The 20,267-nt window shown below is 27.3% G+C and overlaps 1 protein-coding gene across 1 annotated transcript in view; it reads right to left on the bottom strand.

Moving 5' to 3' along the window:
* LOC111614584 overlaps positions 1–15,168 on the bottom strand; it is a gene marked incomplete at its 3' end in the record, with an annotated part of 119,178 nt that extends 104,010 nt beyond the window's left edge. Inside the window, exons 1-5 of the mRNA XM_023355955.1 lie at positions 14,964–15,168; positions 13,347–13,490; positions 11,618–11,800; positions 5,352–5,483; positions 5,094–5,276 (exon numbers count right to left, since the gene is read on the bottom strand). Of these exons, the coding sequence (XP_023211723.1) occupies positions 5,094–5,276; positions 5,352–5,483; positions 11,618–11,800; positions 13,347–13,490; positions 14,964–15,168 (847 nt within the window). The remainder of the gene's footprint in view (positions 1–5,093; positions 5,277–5,351; positions 5,484–11,617; positions 11,801–13,346; positions 13,491–14,963) is intronic.
* Positions 15,169–20,267: the final 5,099 nt, after the last annotated feature.

The following is a 20,267-nucleotide window of genomic DNA, read 5'->3' on the forward strand; positions in this document are numbered from 1 at the left end:
AGTTGGTCTCTCAATATGTTCGCAAAGATCGTCGCTAAACACTTGAAAAAATTGCTGCAGCTACTCAGTTATCAAAGACTAGTTGCCAGTGTATTTTAACGGAAAATCTTAACATGCACCGAGCGAAGGAAAAGTCATGATGGAGGTGTTTTTTGATTCTCAAGGAATTGTTCATTCAGAATTTATTCCCGAAGGTAAAACAGTAAACAAGGAGCATTATCTAGACATTTTATGACGTTTGAGGGAATTCATTCGTCGTAAATGGCCACAGATCTGGCAAAGTGGAGACTGGTACTTTCTGCATGACAACTCAAATTAATGTGCTTCCACACCCCGCCTATTCACTGGACTTAGCCCCGTGTGATTTTTATTTGTTTCCATCAATGAAAAAGCATTTGCAGGGACGCTGTTTTGTGTCATTAGATGAGGTGAGAGCAGCATTGCAGGAGGCCTTACGGAGGGTTTCAAAAAATGGCTTCCAGCAGTGCTTCCAGAAGTTATACGAGCGCTAACAAAAGTGTATCGTTGCCCAAGGTGATTACTTTAAAGGTGGTTATGCATTGGCAATATAAACTTTTTAAGGTAAGGAATTTTAAGCCAAGTCCCCGAACTTTTGGATCGCACTACGTATAACCCCTTCCATTTCATCCAAGATGAATGTGGAAGCAAAGAAACCTAGGCAGAAAACTGTAGTATTGCTGACTGAGATTAAAAAGAACTTATTGCAGAGCATGAAAAGATTCATGACAGAGCTATGGGCCATGTTTAAGATGCCAAAGTTGATGTATATGACCAGTATATGCATTTTTCATTTTATTACACAATATTTATATATTTTTTGTTTTCATGTTTCAATTTATTATTTAAGGCATTTATTTTTATCTTAAATTATGTGTATTTGCTGTTTAAGTTTATTGAAATGGGTATTGTTTAAGGTCTGGGAACAGATTAATTCACTTTCCATTATTTTTAATAGAAAAATTGATTCAGAGTTTGAATGTTTCTGAGTTCAAACAACCTGCTGGAATAAATTAAATTCAAAATGGCACTATTGTATATGTGTAGTCAATAAGTTTTGATGATACATTATTGGATGACAAAAGTTAAGCTGAAAATGATTTTGTTACAAACTACACATATATAGGTAAAATTTTTTTATTTATAGTTTTATTATTATTTAAGTGATTGTTGAATTATCTTCAATCAAATTCAAATTGTGACAGAAATGAATATCATCTGTATTTAGTATCTTATCATAAATTATGTTTCTTCTTCATTATGTTTGAATTATTTTACATTAACATATACTATTATCGTTATTATGTAATATCAATTATATTATTAGCTAGATATATAACGAGCAATTATTTGTTGTGACATTGTTACAATGCTGGGTTGCAATTTTTAATCATCTTTAAATTAAAAGATTATAAATTGTCCAAACCAAAAGTTTGTGTATAGTTAATCAGGGTCTCCAGCTCTAAGCTTTCTATATTTTGCTCTTGGTTTTAGTAGTGACTTCTTGCCCTTGTACATCATACTTCTCCTGATAATGATTAAGTCATACCAGTCATCTATCTAATTGCGTTCTGGAGAAAATTTTGAATTGAAACCACATGACTTCTAGTCCAGACCAGATGTTCATATATAGTTAATTGGGTCTCTGGTCCCTAAGCTTTCAAGATTTGGTCTTGATTTTCATCTATTTAACTCCATTCTCAAGATTAATGAAAGACAGACAGACAAAAGACAAACAGTGGGAATATATAGGTCTGCAATTTGAAAATTGTAGTCCAATAATAAAAGTTATTTGCAAATTTGAACTGACAGTTTCATAATACAGTAGAATCTCATTTTAACAGATCACAGAACAACGGCTTTCTCAGAATAACAGATATTTTCCCCCATGTCCTGCCAAATCAATGTAATTTTATCTCCTTTTAGTGAATCTGTAACTCAAAATAACAGCTTTTTTCTAGCCCCATCTATTCTAAACTTCACATTTTTTTCAACATTTAGTTAATATTTGGATGTTTCCAGGAATTTATACAGTTCAATGATGAACTTGATACATCTGGGATATGTATAGTACAGTACAATTGAAGAATTGTGTGAAGAGAGTCAGCAGGCTGATACAATGGAGGAGAAGCCACCTAGTGAACATTATGAAGCAGGTCCAAACATAGTGCCAAAATTTAGCAAGGCCACAAAGTCTTTCCAAGTTGTGAAGACCATCCTGATGAGTTTCATTTTAAACAAACAGGCTATACATGATATTGCTAATATCAAATGGTTGTTGTATTCAAGAGGCAGAAAAGTGGCATCAAAACAAACCAAAATGGATGCGTTTTTAACAAATTGTTAAGTCGAGTGAAGTGCAAATGTAATTTGCTTCTTTTTGTGCTTACAGTGTATACAGTTTCTGTCAGCTTTATCATACACATATAAGGCATAATATATCATCTTGTAACATACATGTTTGTGTAGAATAAAGAATAGAGATCTCAAAAGACTGAGTGATTTCAAGTACAGGTATTTCTTATATGTAGGGGGTTAAATAATGGATATTTTTCTCAAATGTGGAAAATCTGTAGTTCTCGATATAATGGATTCTCGGAACAACAGATGATTTTCACTGGCCCGAGCAATCCTTTAAAACAAGATTCTACTGTAATACAAAATTTCTGTTAAAATTTTAATCTCAATGATACAAAAATTATGTAGAACAATTATAATTTTGTTGTTAACCATTCTTTGCAGTATAGTTATAGATACTTGATTTTTCAGATACAAAATGTTAAATAAATTTCAGTAAAACTAATGATATTTAATATTAGAAAGTTAAAGCAATTTTAACTGTTCTGGCACAGAAAGAATAAGCAATAGTAATATATTGTCTATAATAGATAGTGACTCTATAGAGCTGAGAAGTTCTTTTTGGCCTTGAGAAGTTGACCCCATCATATGCAATTAGATCTGAATTGGGTCTTGAGTTTCCACGGAAACGTTTTGTTAAATTAACCTTAAACTTTTTGAGAAACATAATTTCTGACAATCCTCTTTGAAATGTGTGGCATATTCTACCTTGAAGAAGTTCTCATCGACCAGATCATTAAAATATTGTTGGGATACTAAACGGGAGGACTCTTTAATAGAATAGGTATTTCACTCTCCTTAATAGATTCATCCCCAGATGTTTTAAAATATTATACAAATGCAATCTTATATGAGTTTGACAATCTTTTTCTTAGAGAAGAAAGTAACAGGGTTCTCAAGGCTAAGTATCACACATGGTACATGGAAATATTAGACAATTGTCAGTGATTTACATCTATTATCAGCAACTGCCATTCATAATTAAAAAAACGATTATTCAAACTTGACTAAATAATTTAATTTAGTATGGAATAAATAGTTTAATTTAGTATGGAAACACTTGTGTATAGATTTATGTTCATCAGTTGCGTGTCCTTATTGTATGAAGGAAAATGCAAGCCTAAATCACTACATGTTTGATTGTGAGAAACTAGACTACTTGCATTTATCAACATGCACTAATAATGTTATTTGTAAAGAACCAGCTGAAGGAATACATGGACTATTCTCCAACAACAACTCGGATGAGTTTATTCGGCATAAATAGAACTTATTAACTAAAATAATCAAGTATGTTACCCTCCTTCTAAAAATTAATTTATGTATGGAGTTTTCAAATAAATAAATATATATATTGTCTATAATGAAAATACAATTTGATAAAAAAGTAAATACTAGATATACTAAAATTATAAAAATTCACACTGTACATAGCTAGTTACACTAGTAAACTAAACTGTCTTCAAGCATTACACACAAAAAGAAAAGAAAATTTATTCATTTTTAAAATTAATTAATGAACGATTAAGAACACTTATTAATTACCTTTTATTACTTAAGAGTCTCTTTACACTTAAAGGCTTAAATAAGATTTGATTTCATGAATTACTCCTAAATTTGTTGCTAAAATTCAACATTTGTCTGCTGCAGTAATTGAATGTTAAGAAGTTTTACAAAGTTGAAGAATGAAACAATTTTAAATACAAAGAATCTTAGTTTGAAAACTGAAATCTTCGACCAATTCTTCTTGTTTCCCTGATGATGGGCCTGACATCTTGGGAATAATTCATGAATTAGTTAAGCTTTTAAGTACAAAGAAACTCAGATAAAGTAGTGAGTAATAGTTAATTTAATGTTAGAGTTTTACTTAAGTAACTTTCTTTAAGTGTTATTATTTATCACTATACAGGTCAAGTTTTTAGAATACTGAATTACCAGTACTTTAAAAATTATAGAAAAAACAAAATAGACAATTACAGTGTTTAATTAATTTAAAATGATATATAAATAAAATGTAGGAAAATAACACATACAGAAATAAAAGAAACAAAAATATACAGAAATAAAATTTAGTTAAAAATTCTGTTTGCATTCAAATGTCTTTGATATTTATATTAAACTAATAGTCTTAGTAATATAGTCAGTAAATCTTAATTTAAAGTAAATTATCAATAAATGAACAGAGTTACCATGTTCTACTAATATTAAATTATTTTAATACATTTACAGTTCTTGGATGAACAATTCATTCCACAACATTTATGTTAAAAATAGTACATCTTCCCCTTCAACATTTATTAGTCAGCGATTAGCAAAGTGAAAATCAGTTTATTAAGCATACTAAATGAGTATTTATCATACATATTATTGTTATAGACATGTTAAGTACAGGGTGATTCAAAAGTCACAGAAATTTTTAAAAATTAATAACTCACAAACTATTTACAGTAGGATGATGCGGTTTTCACAGAAATGTTTAGAAAGAAGTGGGATTTTTTTGTGTTTAATAAAAATTTCAGTATCAAAATAGTTACATTTTTTGCCATAGATCACACTTGATATGATTACAATCTTATCAATCAAGTAAAATTTATAAATTTAAATAAGTTAAATTTATATTCTATAAATTTATCTATCTGCTAAATATTCTATAAATTTATCTATCAGCTAAATTTCTATAAATTTTATCTATCAGCTAAATATTTCATAATAATAACCTTCATATAGAGTTGGAACTTGATTTTCAAAATATATCAAAGTTGGAAATTCATGTACATCATATTCTTCTGCCATATCATTGTCATCTATTTTTACAAATGTTATTCCATGTTGATCTGTATCATCATCAATATTTTCTAATTCCTGCAGCACTTCTTCACAAAGAGTATCACCAGTTTCATCTAAGTATGAAAAAAATTAAACAATTTAATTAAAAAGAATTATTATTATTTCTATTTTATTAATAGATTACTAACAAAATAACACAGCAATATTGTCTGAAGATTTTATTAATTGTTCCAGTGCTTTTTCAGTAACATCTTCTATTTCATCTGTTTCTTTTTGTTTAATAAGCCATTCTAATAATTCATTCTCTTTTGTTAAATCTCCTGAAACACCAAAATAAATATAAATATATATGTTAAAAATACATTTAAATTAACATAAAATATTAATTAATCAATAAATTTTGATTTTTTTAATAAAATTTTGTATCCTAAATTATAAAGTCACAAAAAACCTTACATTTTGTATAGAAATTTTAAGAAAAAAAATTAAAAATGAATATGCAATATTTTCATCCAGAATACCCACCAGTCTTTGGAATAGAGAAAGAAATTTTGGGGTTTTAAAGATGATAGAGGTTGATGAGATAAGTATTGTTTCATGAAGAGCAACTTAAGGTTGGAAACAAAAATTAACAAAAAAAACTGGCTTGCAAAAAATTTGAACATGACAATTATTATCATGCCTCTACAGTTATCTTCTCTGTCTTATTGTATATGTGTTTTGGAATAATGAGTACTATTATACATTCAGTACAGTAAATGAAACTTACTTGATATTTTTCAGCATATTTTCAATAAATGTCTCAAGTGGCAACTGCCAACTTCATTTCACAGAGTACAATGATGAACTATGTTTTGTTGTACTCTCTCAAAGAGTGCTTGTTCTCTTCTGATAGTATCAAACACTGAAATGATAGGCAGATAGTTCTTCTTTTGTTTCCTCTGGTGTTTCATACTATGAATCTCCAGAGGAAGAAATTAGGAGATATTAAATCCAAATTTTCTGAAGGATGTAGCTCTGTCAATTTCTGTTTATGTCCCTAAATTGTTTCATAAAAAATAATCATCTCATCAACCTCTACTATGTACCATCCTTGCATTTATGACACATCAAACATCAACACACTGTATTTAGAATGGTCCTTTTATAATGTCCTTAATAAACTTTAGAATTTCAAATGTGACTCCTATATTTTTTCTATTTTTGAATTCTCAATTAAAAAACCAATAGTTGTTCCATCTCCTTACAGGGGACAGGTGGCTTAACTTTTAGGGAATTGAAAGGCCCATTGAAAATAACTTATATATATATATATATATATAAACTGAGATATATTACTTTTATTCTGATCAATTTTTTAATTAGAAGATATTTGCCAGGAACATTGAAATTAAACCACCCTGTATATAGAATTTGTGATGTGATTTATATTCTGCCAATTAAGTCTATCATTTGCTCTCCAGCAAACTAAAAATGCTGCTATTGTTTTTCTCTCAGTTCAAAGTTTTAATTAAAAATTTCAAGTAATTACATGATATTTTGATTTAAAGGATTGTCATAACTTGCATATATTCTGAGAGTAATTATATATTTATTAAATATTTTCCTAATTACTTTCATTTAATTTAATTCTTTTTTTTATTTAATTTAATGTTTATTGATTTAAATTATTTCTTATAATGGAGGAACAATTTGGTTATATAATGTTATTTAATATACATAGTAATAAATTATCACAAAAATTCTAAAGATTTAGAGGAGAAAATCTTAAATAGAGTAATTTTTGACGTCCTCATTTTTCAAATGATCATATTTGAAATCTTGTCCTAGTACAAAACATTTTAGTTGATATATCTTTTGACAAGAACCAAACAAGTGAATTAAGAGATTCTCTTCCTCTTTACTACTGCAATAACTACAAAACTTTTCTCTCAATATATTTATCCGGTAGCCCTTTAACAGAATCCAAAATTTATTAAATCTAAGTTGTATAATGAGGCTTTTTGTGGAAAAATTAGTCTCGCAGTTTAAGTTGTTTTCTGTACACCAACCCAAGCATGTTTCAAACAAATTAACTTGTTTAGCTGAAGTAGACGATATATCCTGATTCCATAGCTTGTCTGACCTAGTTTGAATTATAGAGTTTAAATGAGTTCTCAACAATAAAGCTGATCAAGTTGAAAACAAAAAGAAGTAACCCAAGCTATCAAAAATATTCTTAACTGAAGCAGGCCAACTTTTCTTATCAGGTTTGACTGCTGTTAACAAAACATTATAAGTAATTTGGCACANTATGAATTTTATATATAAAATTATAACACAAATAAAGCTTTTTTTGTATAAATTTATCATTATTATTTTTGTGCTATAAATACATTGAACTATTTTAAAGATTTAGTAATAACATTCTATTTTTAATTTTATCCAATTTTATTCTGTATTTTAATAACATAGAAATATATTAAGTTTTGAAAGAAAAAATTTTAAATTATATAATTTATTCAGATGATGGTGATAGTAAAAGAAGTATGAAAGTTTTGGATCAATTAGAAAATATTGATGATGAAGCAAAAAAAGATGGTATCACTTTTGTCAAAACTGATAGTGAAAGGGCTTGTGAAGATTATGGTATAGAAGAAAGACCTGCTTTAGTTTATTTTGAGAAGACACTGCCAAATTTTTATCAAGGTTTCAAATATTTAATTTTATATCTTTTTAAGAAATTTTGTAATTACACAATCTATATAATTTTATTTTATTATAATAAGGAAGCTTTGCAAAAGTAAATTCAATTCAAATTGTTTTTCTTGGAACAAAAACTTTTTAAAAAATCTGAAGTGCTTTCATGCTAGACATATCAATTAGAGAATAAATATTTTACTTCTCTTATTTATATTTTATTTCTCTAGTTGACTTTTAAGCTCTAATTTATGTAGTTCTCTGAGAAAATCAATTTGAATTTAATAAAGATAAATATTAATAAGGATTGAGTTTTATAAATAAGAGATTTTTGTTTGTTCTATTTCATTAATTTATAGTTTTATTTACTGCAGTTATTACTTTATTATAGCTATTAATTATTGTTAACTTTGTTTTTAAATTAATAACAGTAATTTGCATTAGTTAATTATTAGTGATAATTTATTGCAAATATTACTATTTAGTTATTTTTATTATATGATCTGCTGCTTACTAAAATTGTTATGAAAGAATTACACTGTAAAATAAAAGTTTTATATGAAATTTTTGTTATATTGATTTCTATAAAACTTAAATAGAATTACAGTTATTTATTTGTTAACTTTAATTTTTTATAGCAAACTGGTTAATTTTAAGAATCATTTTTATTAAATTTAAATTGAATTTCAATAGTCTCTAGGTAGAATTGAGCTTTGTAAATATTGATTTTGATAAAAATACTGTGTTATTGATACACACACATATAAACTTTAAAGCTTTTATATATTGTCTTATAAGCTAGATAACGAAATTATAAAATGTTGGAGAATTTTTGGATAGACATTAAAAGAGAAAATTGAAAATTAATATTATTATATCCATCTTTATTTTCATATTCCTCATATTCAAATGAAAAATAATTTAAACTAAAACAACTGTAAAATGTATATCAAAGCAAAATTTGAAAATGTGGAATTCATATGGTCAAATGCTGTTTTAACATATGTTTTAAAACTTCTAATTTTTATTCTATCTACTGGAAAATGATGATATAATAAAAATAACAGAATTTCCAATAGAGTGCTTCTGTGCATGTATCATGTTTAACAATTCAGAATCATTCACCCAAATTTTGATTGTGCGCAACAGGCCCTACCAATTTTGTTTATGAGTAAGTTCCTAAACTCAATGTATTTAAAGTTCTTTAGTTGAACATTTCTAAAGTTAAGTTGCTCTTACAGTGCGTTAAATCAGTTTTGCATTGAGCACAATTAAATTTTTCTCCATTGAAAGGTGTTGAAACTGTTGAGAGTGACATACCAATAACCGAGCCTGATCAATCATCAGTATTTTAAATTGATATGTTATTGACATAATATAATAAAGTTATGTATGAAATTGCTGCATAATGATATAATTATTATTTTTTAATTAAATGTCAAAGATAATTTTAATTTGTCAAATGTAATTGAAATTTTATTTTATTGGAATGTCATCAATCAGTGGAATTTTGACGAAGTGTTCCTAAATCTTGGCAACAATGCTTATTTTTAATTAAGGCACTTTAAAAGATTTATTGAGTTTAGGAATTCATGGTATTTTTGTCTTTTCTCCAAAGTACCAAATTCCAAGCTTTGTTTATAATACTAGCAGGCACTTAGAGCAATCACACTGATAATATATTCATGATGTAACCTGTATGAAATTCCTTTTATGGATTGTATTTGATTTCATTACAGTTAAATATTTTTAAGAATCAGTACATGTTAATAAAACAAAAAATTATTTTAAATTAATTGCATTGATTGGCTATGTGTGAGATGGATATTTAGGATAAAAAATATATAGAATGTAAAAATGTTTTGATTAAAAAATTACTTTAAAAAATTAAAGAAAATTTTTTAAAGTAATTTTTTAATCAAAACATTTTTACATTCTATATATTTTTTATCCTAAATATCCATCTCACACATAGCCAATCAATGCAATTAATTTAAAATAATTTTTTGTTTTATTAACATGTACTGATTCTTAAAAATATTTAACTGTAATGAAATCAAATACAATCCATAAAAGGAATTTCATACAGGTTACATCATGAATATATTATCAGTGTGATTGCTCTAAGTGCCTGCTAGTATTATAAACAAAGCTTGGAATTTGGTACTTTGGAGAAAAGACAAAAATACCATGAATTCCTAAACTCAATAAATCTTTTAAAGTGCCTTAATTAAAAATAAGCATTGTTGCCAAGATTTAGGAACACTTCGTCAAAATTCCACTGATTGATGACATTCCAATAAAATAAAATTTCAATTACATTTGACAAATTAAAATTATCTTTGACATTTAATTAAAAAATAATAATTATATCATTATGCAGCAATTTCATACATAACTTTATTATATTATGTCAATAACATATCAATTTAAAATACTGATGATTGATCAGGCTCGGTTATTGGTATGTCACTCTCAACAGTTTCAACACCTTTCAATGGAGAAAAATTTAATTGTGCTCAATGCAAAACTGATTTAACGCACTGTAAGAGCAACTTAACTTTAGAAATGTTCAACTAAAGAACTTTAAATACATTGAGTTTAGGAACTTACTCATAAACAAAATTGGTAGGGCCTGTTGCGCACAATCAAAATTTGGGTGAATGATTCTGAATTGTTAAACATGATACATGCACAGAAGCACTCTATTGGAAATTCTGTTATTTTTATTATATCATCATTTTCCAGTAGATAGAATAAAAATTAGAAGTTTTAAAACATATGTTAAAACAGCATTTGACCATATGAATTCCACATTTTCAAATTTTGCTTTGATATACATTTTACAGTTGTTTTAGTTTAAATTATTTTTCATTTGAATATGAGGAATATGAAAATAAAGATGGATATAATAATATTAATTTTCAATTTTCTCTTTTAATGTCTATCCAAAAATTCTCCAACATTTTATAATTTCGTTATCTAGCTTATAAGACAATATATAAAAGCTTTAAAGTTTATATGTGTGTGTATCAATAACACAGTATTTTTATCAAAATCAATATTTACAAAGCTCAATTCTACCTAGAGACTATTGAAATTCAATTTAAATTTAATAAAAATGATTCTTAAAATTAACCAGTTTGCTATAAAAAATTAAAGTTAACAAATAAATAACTGTAATTCTATTTAAGTTTTATAGAAATCAATATAACAAAAATTTCATATAAAACTTTTATTTTACAGTGTAATTCTTTCATAACAATTTTAGTAAGCAGCAGATCATATAATAAAAATAACTAAATAGTAATATTTGCAATAAATTATCACTAATAATTAACTAATGCAAATTACTGTTATTAATTTAAAAACAAAGTTAACAATAATTAATAGCTATAATAAAGTAATAACTGCAGTAAATAAAACTATAAATTAATGAAATAGAACAAACAAAAATCTCTTATTTATAAAACTCAATCCTTATTAATATTTATCTTTATTAAATTCAAATTGATTTTCTCAGAGAACTACATAAATTAGAGCTTAAAAGTCAACTAGAGAAATAAAATATAAATAAGAGAAGTAAAATATTTATTCTCTAATTGATATGTCTAGCATGAAAGCACTTCAGATTTTTTAAAAAGTTTTTGTTCCAAGAAAAACAATTTGAATTGAATTTACTTTTGCAAAGCTTCCTTATTATAATAAAATAAAATTATATAGATTGTGTAATTACAAAATTTCTTAAAAAGATATAAAATTAAATATTTGAAACCTTGATAAAAATTTGGCAGTGTCTTCTCAAAATAAACTAAAGCAGGTCTTTCTTCTATACCATAATCTTCACAAGCCCTTTCACTATCAGTTTTGACAAAAGTGATACCATCTTTTTTTGCTTCATCATCAATATTTTCTAATTGATCCAAAACTTTCATACTTCTTTTACTATCACCATCATCTGAATAAATTATATAATTTAAAATTTTTTCTTTCAAAACTTAATATATTTCTATGTTATTAAAATACAGAATAAAATTGGATAAAATTAAAAATAGAATGTTATTACTAAATCTTTAAAATAGTTCAATGTATTTATAGCACAAAAATAATAATGATAAATTTATACAAAAAAAGCTTTATTTGTGTTATAATTTTATATATAAAATTCATAAATATATTAAAAACTATTTTAATATAGTCTATTATTAGATAGACTATATTAAAATAATTAGCAAGTATGATAATTATTCTAATATAGCCTATAATTAAGTCAAAAAGAAGGATTATTAATATTTTTGAGAATGTTTATTCTCTTTTTCAGAAAAGTATTTTTAAAAAATGTATAGTCTAATATTTTTTTTACTCTTTTCACCCTGTGGGCACCAAGAGAGCCTTTTTTTTCAAGCCCATTGTAAGTTTGGCAAGGTCCACAGTGAAGCAGCCAGGTAGTGAGGGATGAAATCTAACTTATCTGACAGATCACCCCTAAAAAATTCCAGAAGTTTCTTGATTGCCTGGATTCCATTCTGGATCTCCAGAGTGGTAGACTGATGCCTTAACTGCCTCGGCTATCTGGCCAGCTCTAGCCTGATATTAGAACATGTAATCTCAAACATACAAAATATAAATTATTTATATTTTTTTGTGTAACCTAACAAAACATAATAACTTGAAAATAAAGTTTTGCAAAATTTTCACCTATTATTTTAGAATAATTGTCTTTAAAACAGAATAATTCTGTTATATTCAGTTGAAGATTTGTTTCATAATTTTAAAATTCTTCAATTCTTCAATAGAAGCTTTTTTCCATACTGTAGTTATTTTTGATCAAGCTTCTTGATCAAAAATAACTACAGTATGGAAACCTTGATAAAAATTTGGCAGTGTCTTCTCAAAATAAACTAAAGCAGGTCTTTCTTCTTAAAATATTGATTGATCAAGAAGCTTGATCAAAAATAACTACAGTAGAGCATCGATTATCCGACTCAATTGGAGACTGGGGTTGGTCGGATAACTGAAAAAACGGATAACCGAAAAATATGAAAAAATAAATCATTAGTATAGTATATTAGTATATCCCATGTAATTAGTATATTGCTATTAACCTACTTCGCGTTGAATTTTCATCGATGTTAAGCCTAACAAAAATTTTTTAAAATAATAATTGTTGCTATTGTATCGTTAAAAATTAGAAAATTAAACCTCATTTAAATACTGGCTCCCTTTCATGGTCGAGCCAGTGTTGCCAGCTAAAACACGTAAAAATAATATTAAAGTAGCCAAGACATAGCTGAATATTGTTGTGCCACATCACTAGCGGGCATTTGAATTTGCCTACTAGAACGCGGTTGGTTAACCAAGGTGATAGTTAATTGGGGGTCGGATAATCAATGCTCTACTGTATTACTAAAAATTCTGTTAAAATTTATTTAAAATTCAAAATACAGTATAATTTTAATTCTTCAGTCTAATTTTAAAAAGTAAATGAAATATTTAGTACATACAAAATAAAACTGCTAAATGTGACGATTTCTGAACCAAAGCTTCTAAGGCATTTGCTGTTACATCTTCAATTAAATCATCATCATCCCCTATATCTTGAAATTCAAATAACCACTGCAAAACCTCTTCTTCATTCATAAGATCTCCTGTATTAAAGTGAACAAAACAAAACATATAAAAAGATTGTACTTCGATAAATATTTCGAAAAATATAATAATTATATTGCAAAAAATTGAAGGGTCCAATTGCTCATATTAATAAGAATTCAAGTCTTTTCTTTCTTTTTAAGAAATTAGTAAATTTTCTCATTTTCTTATAAAAATTTAAGAATTTATTTTAAATAAAGGAAATCAAACTCAGATAGTTCAAAGTCCCGTTAGTTCATAACTGTATTTTTGTACCAGCCAGGGATATAGATATATACATGTTAAGCAAATCAGTTAGTTCAAAATATGGCTACTTTGAAATTGGAAGTGAAAATTCTGTCTAAACCATAATATGAGTATGTTAACTCATTTGTTTAGATCAAAGTGCCTCCATACAATAAGAGAACAATAAACTTAGAACAACTCTAATCTGGTCAATATGGCTTCGCTTGTACAGTAATACATTTTTGGGTCTCATCTTACTCAAGAACTACCCTTTTTACTCTTATCTGATAAAATACGGCTGGTTCTTGGGATTGCAAAATTAAGCAACAATTGGGTAGCAGATTGAGATTTGTAGGGCCTAGGCTACTACGTTTTTGGGCAACTTACTACTTTTTGGGGTAACTTTAAAAATAATTCAGGCTACATTTCTATGAATTCTGCTTTATTTTTCACAAAACCTATCTGGTGACCTGTGAGGTTCTCACCAGACATGTGCTGTTTACCTGCAGTTTATTTATATTATTATTATAAATTATTAATTAATGAAAATAGTGTTCTGTATACTTAGCCGTACTCCATTTACTTAATAAATTACTAATACAACAGATAAATGGTATTTGGCATTGTGTGCAGAAATATGGAAATCTTGGATAATTCAAAATCGAAATTATTTTGTCCCTTGAATTTCAGACTAACGAGGATTTTCTGTATAATCATTTTGTTGAATAGCCTCTGAAGATGAGATCTTTGTGTCCAAAATTTTTTTCTGTTGATAATAATTCCAAAACAAGCAATTTCATTCAACTTTCTCTATGACCTTGAAATCTATTTTGTTAAATATATCACTTATGCATTTACAGATGGAGACTAGGATACCTTATAAGTAAGTATATATAGTAAGTATAAATCATACACGACTACTTTGATCCATTTCAAAGTCATGCTGATCCAAACAGTGGCAGGCTTGATAGAGACACCACACCACAGCCGTTTATTTGTTAGAAAAATAAAAATACAAAGGACATATAACACAAATCATTGCCACAGACAGGTGAGAAATTTAACATATTTACATAATATTATTTTTAAAAAATTATTTAAAGATAATAAGATTACAACTGAAAAAAAATGCAATCATCACAGAATAAAACAAACTATTTTAAAGTATTTAAACAATCTTACATAACAAGAATAAAACTTATAAAAATTGTTGTAATTTTTTTTTTAATATTAAAAAATTATTTTACCTTGATAAAGTATTGGGATTTTCTTCCTGTAATAAACAAGAGAAGGTAAATCATCTAAGCCATACTCTTCTGCAAGATCTTCATCAGAAATTTTTACAAAACCAATATCGTGACCATCAGCTTCATCATCAATGTTTTCAAGTTCATGCAATACCGCAACACATTTCTCACAATCATCCTTATCTACAAATAGTTTCCATAACATCTTAAGTTTGTATTTTTTTTAAAATATAGATAATAAGATGTTAAACATTATTTAAATAGATAATTTGTAAAAAGGTCTAAGTAAAACAATTTAATTTAAAAGTTTTCACTAAAATTTTAAGAAAGTAATTATAATATTTTTAGTTGATTTCAGAAACCAAATTCATCTAGTAAATATTAACTAGATGAATTTGGTTAACTAGATTTTTCTGCATCCATTTTCCAGGTACAATGTTTAAAAGAAACATTATACCATGAATAAAGTACAACAGTATCTGAAAATCTTGGATAAATAAATTTAGTTCTTAAAAGCAGTTTTACACAGTATTTCTTATTTGTTAATAATATAAAATTTTAAAAAATAATTATAAATAGATCATTACTTTTAAAATGCCATTCAACATTTACTTAATTTTCCATGTAAAGCCAAACCTAACAGATATTTAATAAACAAATGATATAGCTAAATTCTTATAATATACCATTGGATCATCAGACTTTGAACTATGATATACAATCAGACATCAATTAATCATAATGTAGCCCATCAAAAACCTGACTATATCATTTGATACCTTCAATATTGATATCACACACCATCCAGAGAGAAAGTGTAAGAAACAAATAACAGAAATTAAATTAAAAATTAAACAGTTTGCAAAAGGACAAAGAAACAAAAAGGCTTTCATTAATATTATTTACTATGAAATCGCTGAAAGGGTTTTTCATTACAATTAAACATTGAAATTTCAATGAAAATACTTTAAGGGAATTAATACAACTGAAATAAAAACAAGAAAAAACAAGTCATACTTTGAGTGCTTTTAGGTATAACATCATCATCAGAAAAATGGCTTTATCAAATATGACTGTGTAGAAATGTAACATTGTTGCTCAAGATTACAAAATCTTGAAATCAATGCATAATATAAATAACAAATAATAGAAAAAGGCAGAAAATTTAAATTATTAATTTTTTTCATATTTGTTGTTTCCATTTTACTAACTCCTATACAGCATTTTCATTAAAATTTTATTTAAAAGGAGTTTTCTCTTTTGTGAATCACTAAAAACAAAATTAAATCTGTAACTGCTGTTTTGCTATTTAATTTTTGTAATTTAAGAATTTATTTTAAATAAAGGAAATCAAACTCAGATAGTTCAAAGTCCCGTTAGTTCATAACTGTATTTTTGTACCAGCCAGGGATATAGATATNAAAAAAAAAAAAAAACATGCAGCACTCTGCACGTTCTTTTTTTTGTTTCCAAGGAGAACAGAAATTCTTAAAATTTAACTCAAACGTCCGGTAATACCATTAGTAACATGCAACAAGGTTTTGAAAATGTTCGAGAATCTTAAATCTATGCAGTGGGCGGCGCATGTGTTGAATTGCAACCATGCTAATTGTACGATGTTTGACGCATTTTGTTGTTTAAACACTGATATAAGGCTACCCATATCTCGGGCAAGTTGAGGGTGAGAATGTTGCATGCATCATTAGTCATTGTGAGAAGTGCCTCCCAAATAAATACAATCCTTTTGCTACTGCAGCACTTGAGTAATGCTGTTTTGGACTACAACCCGTTGTGGTCCAAAACAGCATTATCCTTTTCTTTATATTGTTCTTTTTTGCTTGAGGATGACGAATTTATACTCGTTGAAAGTACTTGCAATATAAGAAATATTGTATTAATGCTGAACTCAGTGTTCGTTATCAAGAAATTAAACAATGCTATTGGATGATAGTTTTGAGAATTTAGTTTGTCTCCTTTCTTGTAAATCATTTGCAACAACACATTTTTGCAATGCTCAGGAAATTTTGATGTTTCTTTAATCTTGTTAAAGAGTTTGAGTAATTCATCAGGTAGGTATATAATAAATTAATTTTTTTATACCGTCCATACCAGGGGCTGATTTTATTTTAAGTTTGCGAATTGAAGTTTTTAACTCAGAGTGAAATTGGATCATCTAAATTTGGAGAGACATTATCACAGTCAAAATCAAGAATTGAATCAGAACTTGGATGGCAAAAGTTATATTCTAAAAAACATTTCCAGTCATGAGGAGGAATTTGATTATTGGATTTCTTTCCTCTATTAAATCTATTAACAATAGACAAAAATCGTATAGAAGATCGTGCAGAATGCAACTGTCTACTAATATTTGACCAGTAATTCTTCTTTTTAGTCTTGCATAATGAACGAAAGATTGCTTTAAAATCACAATATTTTATTATATCTTCATTATTACGGGATATTCGAAATCTCCTCAGCGTCGTGTTCTTTAGTTTTTTTGATGTTCTATAGTCTCTGTCAAACCAAGCTGAAGATGATAATTTTGTTGTTCCCAGGTACATTGTCATTCTACATTGTTCAGTTGATGACTTAATCAAATCCAGAATCGCAGAATATCTGTCCTCTATTCCATCAATATTTACATATTTAGCCTAAACTGTTTCAGAATATAAACTGAATTTGTCTTCTTTCCAGATTAGTCCTTTTTTCTTGTCAATCAAGTTAGATTTTCTATCCTCATCAGTGTCTATCAAGATTTCAGAAATTACCAAATGATGGTCAGACATATCTTCAGAAATAAAAAATTTATGCAATCTCTCTACCACACTCTTGTTCAAAATCACTAAATTGATTACTGAAGCACCCTGTTTGGATGTGTAAGTAAAGTCTGCTGATGATTCAAAAGGGTGTTGACCATTTATTATATATAAATTATAAAATTTCACTAGTTCAATAAGTAAATTTCCTCTTTTATTACAAATTTTATCATTTGATAGTTGGATGTTTGAAATCACATCCCCCATGATAAATAGTGACCATGGTCAAGTCAATTCATGCATTAAAATCACCATCAGTAGAAGACCAAATCTTCCAATTTTGCAATTAAAGTTTCAAAGATAGGAATATGAAGATATGCCAATATAACTATCATTTTTCATAGTCCTTTATTTTGCCTCCAGTTAAATTTCACTCTAACAACCATTATATGTTGCCATGACAGCAGCAAGTTTACTTCCCCCAGGTCTTTGTTTAGAGCTAAAAGTAATCTGCCCAAAGGTCTACCTCTTCCTAAACTTTTAGTAGCCATTATCTCAAAAACTTTTAATCTACAATTAATACTTTTAACTCTCTAACACAGTGGAGCTGTAGACCAAGTCTCTGTCAGTTCAAAAATATCAGTTTTAAAAATATGTTAACGAAATCACTATCATTCAGATTAGGTAGGAGGATAACCTGAGAATTCCATGTTAAAACAAAGAAGTGTACAATCCAACTGTACACTTCTTTGGATCGGAGAATAAAGATTTTGAGAATTTGCCATTTGATTTTCCAGTAAAAAATCAAGTTTTAATAATTCTCCTCTATCTAAGTCGTAAGTATAGCTCTCAGCACCAATCTGCAAAACATCAGTCATCAGTCAAACTCTCCTGCCTTCCAGCCTATAATCGTGTAAAAAAAGGCAGAAGTTTTTCCATTTCAATCTTGAATGCCAACATAAATCATCAAAAATTTGTATATTCTTCAATGCATCATTAGCCTTCATCTTTCTAACATTACCAAAAATTAATTTCTTGTCTGCAAATGACTAATTCCACCAATATAGCATGTGATAGATTAAATTTCACTACCTTAACCATTGGAGCTGATTTTTATTCACCTATCAGTTTAGAAAACAGGTTTTACACTTTCCTATTCAGATTGGAACTGTCATCAAATCAAACCTTTCATTAAAATATTTTTCTTTCTCATTTCATTTGACACCTTGTCTATAGAATGCAAGATCAAACTATTTTTCCACTGCATGTCATCTTTAAGTGTGGAAATTTCTTCTAATTTAACCTCCAACTGGGTTAATTATTGGTCGTGTTCATTATGTAAATTAACCAACTAGTCAATTCTCATTACAACCTTGTTTAGAGTCGAAAAAACTTATCCAATCGGTTGTCCAAATATGAAATAATCTCCTTAGGAATAGACTTACTTGAGTCTATCTTTGAAGAGAAAAAATCCTCCAGTCTCACCGACTTCAAGGAAGGTTCACTCGGAAAACAATGTCTTTTTACTGTAGATGCTGATGATTGAATCTGTGAATGCAGCAGAGTACGATCAACAGGAACAGGATTTAATTCTATCCTACTTAATATTAACAACTCCTCAAACAACATTATCCAAAACTCAATATTTTCCATAATTCTAAAATTCAAAAGAAGCTCACAAAAAAGTTCACCAACACTCTTCGTAGCAATAAGCAGCACCTCCCATAATTACTTTCATGTTTACAGTTGTTTGAGATGAAAATGAATCTTATTCTGGACAATAGTAATGGTGCTGCATTTGGTTCTATTTTATTTTTTAAAATTTATAAAAGGATAAAAAATATATAGAATGTAAAAATGTTTTGATTAAAAAATTACTTTAAAAAATTAAAGAAAATTTTTTAAAGTAATTTTTTAATCAAAACATTTTTACATTCTATATATTTTTTATCCTAAATATCCATCTCACACATAGCCAATCAATGCAATTAATTTAAAATAATTTTTTGTTTTATTAACATGTACTGATTCTTAAAAATATTTAACTGTAATGAAATCAAATACAATCCATAAAAGGAATTTCATACAGGTTACATCATGAATATATTATCAGTGTGATTGCTCTAAGTGCCTGCTAGTATTATAAACAAAGCTTGGAATTTGGTACTTTGGAGAAAAGACAAAAATACCATGAATTCCTAAACTCAATAAATCTTTTAAAGTGCCTTAATTAAAAATAAGCATTGTTGCCAAGATTTAGGAACACTTCGTCAAAATTCCACTGATTGATGACATTCCAATAAAATAAAATTTCAATTACATTTGACAAATTAAAATTATCTTTGACATTTAATTAAAAAATAATAATTATATCATTATGCAGCAATTTCATACATAACTTAATTATATTATGTCAATAACATATCAATTTAAAATACTGATGATTGATCAGGCTCGGTTATTGGTATGTCACTCTCAACAGTTTCAACACCTTTCAATGGAGAAAAATTTAATTGTGCTCAATGCAAAACTGATTTAACGCACTGTA

Source organism: Centruroides sculpturatus, unplaced genomic scaffold (assembly GCF_000671375.1).
Source record: "Centruroides sculpturatus isolate CEXI.00-Female unplaced genomic scaffold, Cexi_2.0 scaffold1793, whole genome shotgun sequence".
NCBI lineage: Eukaryota > Metazoa > Arthropoda > Arachnida > Scorpiones > Buthidae > Centruroides > Centruroides sculpturatus.